A 10814-nucleotide genomic window follows, 5' to 3' on the forward strand; every position below is an offset into this window, starting at 1 on the left:
TTAGGTTCCACGTCCAACGACATCTGTACAGGTAACAGATATACATTAATGTACATTGCCTATTCAGTATATTATCGTCCCACTCGGTTAGGTATGAAACTACAAACGTGTAAGCAATTAGTTAACGGCCGGTTTTATACGCAAATGGCAAAGATATCAAGTGTTTAAAATGCGTAATTGAATACAATATTTAATGGTATTTTATCGCGACAGAACGTTGCGTTTTATTAATGTTACCACTGTGTAATCTGCATAACAAAACTATTTTCACGCGCAGAGAGACGCGTCGGAGCTACATACCACGTCCCTTTGTTTCACTGACAAATGTTCTACATTAACTGCCCAAATTTAATTATCTACCAACTGATTATTTAAAGTGACCCTTCCGACGTTTCTTAGAAGCGCGATGAAACTATGTTACTATCAAATTACCCCATTTGTAGAAGTACTTTTTCTTACTTATTACCTTGCGCTTAGTGTTTATGCATTTATTTTGTATTATTCTGTTTATTTGCAAGAGTTAATCGTGTGCACCTTGCAGCAAACGTTTGCAAAAATGTCAATGTAAGACGCCAGTTTATTTATGTACCTACAGAAATTCAAATAGATTAGACTTTTTAAGACAATAACTTGTCTATGTTCTAAACTTGCAGGTTCGTTTGAATGACTGTTAATTTTACCTATAAAATAATTTAGAAAGCGTCTCAGATCAGAGTACCTGAAGAAGCTACTTTTACGTTATCTACCTCATTATCGAAAATATCTGACATTTTCAAAGCTCACTTTCAAAACTGAATATATATGTCATAGACAAATTAGTGCAGATCGAATCTATCTCGAATTTAAATAGCGAACACCCCAAAACGGAAACACGTTGTTTTTACCGCGTTTTAATTTAATTTGAATTCGGAATGTCGTTGCTCAGCTGGCACCCCGCTGCGTTTACAAATGGCCGCCATACATCAACCCGATGATATCTCTTTCAACTTTTGAAAGGAACCCGGCGTGGCCAGCGAATTAATAAATTGTGAACGAAAAAAAAAATACTTTGTAAACTGAAATATTGGAAGGCGAAGGAGTTAAAAATGACTAATTCTAACAGTAACTAGATACCAGAAGCTCGGTTTCGGCTTTTATAAAAAGTTCCAATACAATTAATAACTTAAAGAACCATTTATAATTTCCAGTATTTTAAAAATTTCGAAGACGGTTCTAGCTGAACCGTCTTCAAAATTTTTAAGATAAAAAAAGGTTAAGTTAACGTAATTGGGGTCAAAATACAATAGTATATTAATAAATTTTAAACCTATGGCCAATTTCTACGTTTGAATAGATGTTAGTCAGCTCATAAAGTGGAATATTGACAGTTTTTTTTTCATATATTTATTCTCATTTTATCTATCCGACAGATTATCCGTGCGAAAATAATGGCGATGGCGTTTCGATGACCTTCATTAAAGTTCGTCACAATTATAATAATAGGTATATCATGAAAGATTAAATAGATTGACTGATTTTATTTTCGATCAATGTTGTAGTTTCTATACAGGTACGCCGTAGTAGTCTACATTATAATATTATTATTTGTACGTAATGTGCATTATAGAACCTATACCTACGAGTAGTATTAGCTTTCATCCCTCAAATACATTATTTTATCATTATTTATTCTGTTTCTCATAAAACTCTTCCTGCTAGACTATTTTATACACAAAGTGTATATGTAGTTCAATCATGAAACATTAGATAAGAATTATTAAGTTATTGTGTGTAAAGTCAGTCAATATCTTATTCTCAATAAATGTCTAATGACCAACGTACAAACATACATAGAAACCCTCAACTATTACTAAACTTAATTAACTGACACCTCTTAGCGCCTAAATATTTTTATAGGCAAAATGTCGAAGAGAGGGTATACTATTTTGTACGGTGCCAGGAGCTTTTTCACAAATCAGTTTTCTGCCTCCATTTGTCACTTATTTACACAAAGAATCTATTAAATATTTATTCTTTGCTATACAAAATCAATATATTTTAATTAATAATGGAAATAGTAAAATACAGTTTTTAATTAAAATAAATAAAATCGAAGTATCGAAACGCTTCTACTGTCACTGTCATAAATAGTGATAAACGTCAAATTCTTTATCTGTCAAGTGTCAAGTTGTCAACGGTGTCAACCTTCGAAGGAGGAGGATCTTCAAACAAAAATTAATTCAATCCCCACCACGGAGTCCAGCTTTCACCATGGTAATGCCTTGCAGCGTCACTACTTCGCGGCGCAGTACTGCTAGTGCCGGTTCCTAGCGTTAAAACTAAACATAACTGTTGTTTTTAATAGGGTACGGCGATGTTCGCTCGAGTGACTTTTTATCCGACTCTACTGTACAATGTCTTGATGGAGAAGGTGACCAGCAGGCGGTGGTATGACAGGATGGATGACACAGTGATCCTGGGCGCTCTCCCTTTCCCATCAATGACAAAACAGGTACGAATTTGTAGGTTATTTGGTCATTGGTCAGTTTCTCCATCGAAGGTGTTTTTACGTGTTTTATGAGTGAAGTCATACGATGTATAATATTTACCAAGTAAATAATGTAGTTGTTAGCATGTTTAGCATTGTAAGTCGTAGATTACTGTGGTTTTAAATCATTTAATGAGATTTACAATTTGTATAGATAAATTTTTCAAAGTATAATTCATTTGTGAAAATATTATTAAATTTATTTATCAATGTCATGTGTGGATACTGGGAGTCATATATGTTTGTACATACATACATAAAATCACATCTTTTTGCCATAGGGTTAGGCAACATACCAAAGAACACCACTTGGTATAGTCCTTACAAAATTGTATAATGTACTGGAGATAAATATTTTTGTGACAAGCATGAATATTTGTTCTGAGCCTGGTTGTTAGTTTATCTGTTTATGTATGTATGTATTTATAAGTATGTTTATCAGTTTTTTTGTTACCATAGTACAGAACAGTAGTTTGAAATCAAAATCTTTGTGTGATTTGTCCAATGATATTTAGATGTATATTAATCTTTATATTTATGTTGGGATTGGACTCAAACACTTAAGTTTCATGAACATAATATAATACTAGTAGGTAGTCATTATGGGAAACTGAAGTTTTCCTTATTGCAATATACATGAGTGAGGATATTTTTATAAAAAAATTGCCCTCATTCTATTATAAGTCAATAGAAATGTCTAATAAGAATGATCGCTTCTGTTCAGCACAAAAGTACTGAAAAAACAACTAAGGAAAATAACAAGATTATTAATAATAGAGAATAGAGACTATAATTACTTATAAATAAAATTATGTATTTGTATTAAATAACTTGATTGGTGACTAATGAATCAGCCTCCGGACAAACATAACAGCTTGTTAACATAACTGCACTTTTAACACAATAATTAGTATTATGTGTGTACTAGCTGACCCGCGCAACTTCGCTTTTGTCCAATAAGAGAGAATGGGTGTAATTTTTCCCCGTTTTTGTAACATTACTTACTGGTACTCTGCTCCTTTTGGTCGTAGCGTGATGATATATAGCCTATGTCCTTTCTCGAGTATCAAAATATCTCCATACCAAATTTCATGCAAATTGGTTCAGTAGTTTAGGCGTGATTGAGTAGCAGACAGACAGACAGACAGAGTTATTTTCATTACATTTATAATATTAGTATAGATTGGGAAACAAGTATAAGTAAACAAATAAATATCATTGGACAACTCACACATAGACTTTTCATTTCAAACTACGGTACTGTACTATGGCAACCAACTAACTGATAAACAGACTTATATTAACATATATTATATTATTATATATTATTAACTGCACGTTTGGCGCAGTGGTTTAAGCAGTCACCTTGCCGCAATAACCGTAGAGCCGCGTGTGGTGGGTTCGAATCCCACCCGGAACAAATATTTGTGTGATGAGCATGAGTATATGTTCTGAGCCTGGATGTTAATTTATCTATATAAGTATGTATTTAGAAGTATATAAGTATGTTTATCAGTTGTCTGGTTACCATAGTACAAGCTCTGCTTAGTTTGGAATCACATGACTGTGTGTGAGTTGTCCAAAAATATTTATTTTATTTATATACTTCTAAATATATACTTATACAGATAAATTATAAACCAGGCTCAAAATATACTCATGTTCATCATACAAACATTTGTTGTGGTTTGGTTTCAAAGCCACCACACTCATGCTATGTTATTTCAGCGAGGTGACCATGATAACCACTGCGTCAAACATGCAGTTAAATAATTATAATATAATTAATATAATTTGCCCCATCCCACAGTTGGCCAGCATGTTAGACTCAAGGTCTAATCCCTCATTACTGGAGGAGACACTTGCTCAGCAGTGGGACATTAATGGGTTAAATTTATTATTATTTACTGCAATAAATACACTGTCTTCTTCTGTTCTGATTACAGTTAAAAGAGGAAGAGAATATGAAAGGAGTGGTGTCTATGAATGAGACATATGAACTGAAAATATTCTCCAATGATGCTGAGGTATGTAATCTATACTAATATTATAAAGCTGAAGAGTTTGTTTGTTTGTTTGAACGCGCTAATCTCAGGAACTACTGGTCCGATTTGAATAATTCTTTCAGTGTTAGATAGCCCATTTATCGAGGAAGGCTATAGGCTATACAACATCACGCTACGACCAATAGGAGCAGAGTACCATTAAAAAATGTTACAAAAACGGGGAAAATTTTTATCCATTCTCTCTTATGTTAGGTACGCAAGCGAAGTTGCGCGGGTCAGCTAGTATATTATACTAGCTGGGCCCTAGATAGATTTATCGATTCGTACGATCAAGAAACTTCTAGTACGTAAACAAAGATTCTTAACAAACCTAGAAATATTCTAATAATGTGCGTTACTCCTTCATCGCACAGTTCAGAGGTCTTCTCTCATATCTATGTAACAAAGCGTTTCTTTATGCCTTTATCAGAGGCATGTCTCGACCTTTGTCTACTAAAAAAGTTATGCTAATTGTCTATGCTCACATGTCTATTGTCAAACTGAATTATAATGAGATCTTGATATTCATGCAACAATTTGTTATTCTTACTAAATACCTATATGGAAATTTAATCTGCTATTTTTTCAAGACTTTCCTCATGCGACTGTTATTGCACAATACGGTTTTTTCGCTACCAGTCAAATAGCTATTCTCTATTAACATATTTTTTTACGATATAGTGACATCACTTTTTTCTATTTTTGTTCAAATATTTGCTTAATATAATTTTTCACTGAATTATATACTTATTTTTAACATTTTTACGTAACCTTGAACGAGTAAAAAAATCTGTTGACTCATTAAAAAACCCTATGCCGACTAGGTATATTTTTGCACAAGTTGTGACATAGTCATAGACCCATTTATTGGGTTATGCAAACTGATGTTGCGTTATATCTATACTAATATTATAAAGCTGAAGAGTTTTTTTGTTTGTTTGAACGCGCTAATCGCAGGAACTACTGGTCCAATTTGAAAAAATCTTTCAATGTTAGATAGCCCATTTATCGAGGAAGGTTATGGGCTATATATATCATCACGCTACGACCAATAGGAGCAGAGTACCAATAAAAAATGGTACAAAAACGGGGAAAATTTTGACCCATTCTCTCTTATGTGACCCAAGCGAAGTTGCGCGAGTCAGCTAGTTCCCAAGAAAACCCAGTACTCATTCGAATTATTTTTAATTCTGTTCATATGGGGTAAAAAAGGCACCCTGTTTCTTACACTACCCTGTTTGTCCGTCCCGAGGCTTTGAATTCTCACGAAACGTAGACCCAGTGCAGAAGACTCGATTGACTGATCTATCAATTACGAGATCGAAGCGCAATAAGTCCGCCATCGCGCCCTATCATTGTTTTAAAGCAGACCTAAGATGTGATTATCCTCATCAGCCTCGCCTTTTTTTCCAACTATGTTGGAGTCGGCTTCCAGTCTCACCGGATGCAGCCGAATACCAGTATTTTGCATAGAGCGCCTGCATATCGGACCTCCACAACCCGGTGACCTGGGTTGTAACACAAATTCAACACCCCCGTTAAGACTGACTACCTACTGGTAACGACTGTCAAAATTCTTTGAAAATGACAGCCAGCACCCACAATATAACATGCCTTACGAGACACGGAGGAGCTCGGAATGTATAATATGGTCACCCATCCACAGACCGCTTTCAGCTAGACGTAATAACGTGAGAGATCGATCCGCGCGGCTGTTGTTAATTAGCCACTGGCCTCTATAATTTCGTTTATGCTGTAGTGAAATTGTACAAGTTGTTTGGCAACACTGCTTACTTGAGTTGTCTTTACAGAAATGGCGGGAACAGGGCGTTGAATTCCTGCAGTTGGCTACTACAGATATATTTGAGGCGCCGGACCAAGAGAAACTGTTCGAAGGTGTCACTTTTATCAACAGGTTAGTGCACTTACAATTTACCCCGGTTTCTGAGGTACATAGCGGTAATTTATCAATTCAATAGCGTTTTATATGAGTTTAAACCCTATTGTAAAGATAAACTACCGCTATATGTACCTCAGAAACCAGGAGTAAATAGTTTTTATGTCGCATTTTATCGCTATATGTTCTGTATATGACTCACAAGGCATTATTTCCCGAATCGGGAAGTCGCGTCATCATGCTTTCTTCCAAGACAGACAGGTAGGCAAAGATCAGATAAATAATCTATTACAGAATTATTAGATTAAATAACGTAAGTAATATAAATGTTATTAGTAAAGACGATGAGTATTTTTTTCCGACTCGGGAACCGAATTTGGGTCCTCATGCCCGCCAGTCACACTACTGACTGTGCCACAGACACAGTCAGTTTTTTATTTATTTAACTAAATTAAGACATCGACATATTTTTCCAGATTCCTACCAGCAGAACGCAAGCTGACGGGCATACCGACAGACATGCAACAAATAAACAACGGCACGGTGTACGTGCACTGTAAGGCGGGCAGAACCAGGAGTGCGACACTAGTCGGCTGCTACCTCATGATGGTAAGTTCGGTAAACTCCTCCTAACGGCTACGAGAGCGAAGTTAGCTGATCATAAGGTCTCGGGTTCGATTCTCGAATCAGACAAAGGTTTTTTGTCATGAATATTAGAATATTTTTCAATAATATCTCGAAATTTGCTAAAGTGCCCGGTAAATGGCCTTAGGCTCGCATCTTATTACATTTTCACAAAAATCGCGGCAAACTGTGAGTTAATGGGGAAACGTGGGTGCATGTCATTCACCTCTACATGCACCTTCGAGCATAACAAGCGTGATATCATGTCTATATAATATTATTGTTTTTAAACTCTCGCGACTAGTACACATAATATTATAATGCAACGGGTCTTATACACGATTGAAAATTTAAAGGTTAGGATACCTATCTATACTAATATTATAAAGCTGAAGAGTTTGTTTGATTGTTTGTTTGTTTGAACGCGCTAATCTCAGGAACTACTGGTCCGATTTGAAAAATTCTTTCAGTGTTAGATAGTCCATTTATCGAGGAAGGTTATAGGCTATATATCATCACGCTACGACCAATAGGAGCAGAGTAGCAATAAAAAATGTTACAAAAACGGGGAAAATTTTTACCTATTCTGTCTTACTAGCTGACCCGCGCAGCTTCGCTTGCGTCACATAAGAGAATCATAATTTTCCCCATTTTTGTAACATTTTTCACTGGTACTCGGCTCCTATTGGTCGTAGCGTGATGATATATAGCCTATAGCCTTCCTCGATAAATGAGCTATCTAACACTAAAAGATTTTTTCAAATCGGACCAGTAGTCACCGAGATTAGCGCGTTCAAACAAACAAACAAACAATCAAACAAACAAACTCTTCAGCTTTATAATATTAGTATAGATTTGACGCAAGCGAAGTTGCGCGGGTCAGCTAGTATTATATATAATATTATATTGTTACAGAAAAACGGCTGGTCCCCAACAGAGGCGGTACAGTACATGAGAACGCGCCGACCGCACATCTTACTACACACCAAGCAGTGGGAAGCGCTCGACATCTTCCATCGAAGACACGTCACACACTCATGAACAAAACTAATTATTCTTACTAATATCGTCGTGTAATCTCTTATTAGTTACTAGTTATACAGTTTCAAATAAATGTAGTACTAGAAACGCCGGGAGGAGATTTCCTAGAAAGACATTCACAGATCATATCGGTGATGTCTTGCAAAAAGATAAGGTGCTACTCGTAACCGGGCCTGTATGACAAGGTGTGTGGATGTGAATGTAGCAAGGGAAGTTTGTAAGTTCACTTCAACGGGAAAAAGGATGTTTATGTATGTATATTAATAACTATAAGTCCAACAACTCAGTAGAGAGCCTTGTATGCAAGGTTTTCGGAAGACGTGGGTAAGCAAAATTCAGAATATAGTAGGTACCCTAGAGACGATTAGGCTTATACAACCGACAGTAATCTTTTCGATATCAAGCAAATCATTTCGATAGCTGCTTTTTATTCTGAAGATAGTAAGAATCAATGAATAAAATTTGGATGAATCGTGCTTGCTGTCTACTAAGTTGTCGGACTGTAATCGGAGCTTACACGACGTTTGTTAGTAAGACAGCTAGTATGTAGTAGACAATTTTAGTTTAACTTTATGCGACACAAGATAAACTTACAATACACGCCAGTTAACTTTTTGTGACTAAATTAGTGTTGTAGGGCATCAATTTTTAATCAATTTGTAATGCCCATTTTTTGTACTGAGCCAGTACCTACATTGTACCGGTTCAGATGACGTGAGGCGCTGACCCGCCTTGTAAACTTAACACCTGAAACTGAGTAAAGCGGACGCACGCGCGGTTCAACTCAAAAGTGCTCCGATTCGGTCACCCGCGCGGACAACGTCGCGGGAAGGTTAGGCAACACTAGGCTGAATATAGTAACAAACCACTGCGCAGTTTTGACCACCTGAATATTGGCCTTCGACTATATTCAGGCATAAAAAGTTGATTGGCTCGTGTACACGACGCTACGGGAAGCAAACTTTAATTCAATTCATGTTTGTTTAGATAATCGCTCAAACAATAAGTTATTACACCAAATAATATATTTGATGATATATAATTTATTTTAAGTGTTTTGTAAAGTGATAGTCATAATTGAAATGGTACAGAGTATGTATAGTTATGCAGAGAAAATAATTTATTTTATTACGAATGTAAGGAAATATACATATAATTGATATTATATTGTTATTTAAATCATGAGAATTGTTTCATTTAGTACTTACTCGTAAAACGTGCCGTTCCCTTGGCTTTTTTCCTTTAACGTATGTTTAGGGCTTTAGGAATAGTCATGTAACAAACACTAAAATAACATAGTTATCTAGTTGAAGAAATTACAATGTTACACACACTAAATAATAATATTAGGTCGGGGAAAAAGTCTGAACTTGTAATAAAATCTTTTCTCTACACAAAAAAGCTCGATATTTGGGTACCTCACGAGCTCACTGAAAGAAACCTAATGAACCGTGTAGGGGAGAGTGGATAAGTGCTTGTTCACGTTGGACCTCGCGGGCGCGGTGGCGGTCGCGAGCGCGGGGACGTGGCGATTTATGAGAGTCTAAATGGCGGGTGTACCATAGCGAATTAAATTATACCAATTACCAAACAAATGTACCTATAACGTACTAATTTGTACCTAGCTCTAAAAAATCTGTACCTCTTTCAGAACGAAATTATTTCGAAATTAAGGTACACCCGCCATATTGACATCAAGATGGCGGGTGTTCTATAGTATTTTATTATTTAAACATTACTCATAAAATCTGATTACACCAAAGTATTGTACCTAAAAAGTACCTCAAGTAAATAGTAACACAAACTTGATCAGTGGGATAGTTCCTGAGAACTGAAACAACCGTTTCTCGTTTACTTAAGTTTATTATTATTATGAATGATTGATCTAGGTACATATTTTTATATAATTTAGGGATTGTTATTAAATTATAATTCATGAATTTTAATAACGCGTCAAAGTTACGAAGTAGGTACGTCTTTATTTTCGTCCATACATAATGCAATTAGCGATAAGTGAATTCGGAGTTTTGGTTATAAAATTATTGAGATCATCAAAACATTTCCATTGAGCATTACGACGACAATGAGCCCGATAGTGACCAATATTGTGGATGTTACATTAACTGATGATGTGATTCATGGTTTTACCGAATATTTTTAACCTTGTTTTAGCTTCATCCCATGGAGATCCAACAGTTATGGTTGTATATCGTTTTTACAAAGTGGCTTGTGTCGATACGAACATATAAGGCGTCGGGTGATGTCTCGAATATTATAATCGACGCAATTTACAGTGCCTCTGTACGAGAATCATGTACGAATACTGAATGTAGCATTAACAATCTACAAAGAAAAAATGCTTTTTTGCCACTTAATTTTAACATGCCAAATATATCAATGCTCAATCAATCGGCAGAGTCCATGTTATGTGAAGAAAGTAATATTGTACAATGTAGACGTAATGACTGCATCGGCATAAGAACATTAAAATACGAACTAAGTAATACAATAGCTTTAGAGCTGAATCAAACAGATGTAATTTGTCTTAAAGACATACCTATGGAAATAACATTAAATAATACAAAATACGAAGTTCTTGGATTAATTGAGTTTTTACCGTCCGGCGGCGATGTTACAGACATCCACAATATTGGTCACTATCGGGCTCATTGTCGTCGTA

General features: G+C 35.6%; 1 protein-coding gene across 1 annotated transcript; it reads left to right on the top strand.

Annotated features, from left to right (window-relative positions):
* Positions 1-2163: 2163 nt before the first annotated feature.
* Positions 2164-9311, top strand: PTPMT1 (protein tyrosine phosphatase, mitochondrial 1). Its single transcript, XM_076126794.1, has 6 exons — positions 2164-2253; positions 2345-2491; positions 4474-4554; positions 6384-6487; positions 6946-7078; positions 8009-9311. Exons 1-6 carry the CDS (start codon positions 2251-2253, stop codon positions 8132-8134), a joined length of 594 nt encoding a protein of 197 aa, XP_075982909.1. The 5' UTR covers positions 2164-2250; the 3' UTR covers positions 8135-9311.
* Positions 9312-10814: the final 1503 nt, after the last annotated feature.

The sequence above is a fragment of the Anticarsia gemmatalis genome, chromosome 19 (assembly GCF_050436995.1).
Source record: "Anticarsia gemmatalis isolate Benzon Research Colony breed Stoneville strain chromosome 19, ilAntGemm2 primary, whole genome shotgun sequence".
Lineage (NCBI taxonomy): Eukaryota > Metazoa > Arthropoda > Insecta > Lepidoptera > Erebidae > Anticarsia > Anticarsia gemmatalis.

What these genes read in the sequence shown, in the direction of transcription:
- PTPMT1 (XM_076126794.1), top strand. An exon ending in GGTGTCACTTTTATCAACAG is followed by an intron (nt 6,488 to 6,945) that starts GTTAGTGCACTT and finishes ATATTTTTCCAG; the next exon opens with ATTCCTACCAGCAGAACGCA. An exon ending in TCGGCTGCTACCTCATGATG is followed by an intron (nt 7,079 to 8,008) that starts GTAAGTTCGGTA and finishes ATATTGTTACAG; the next exon opens with AAAAACGGCTGGTCCCCAAC.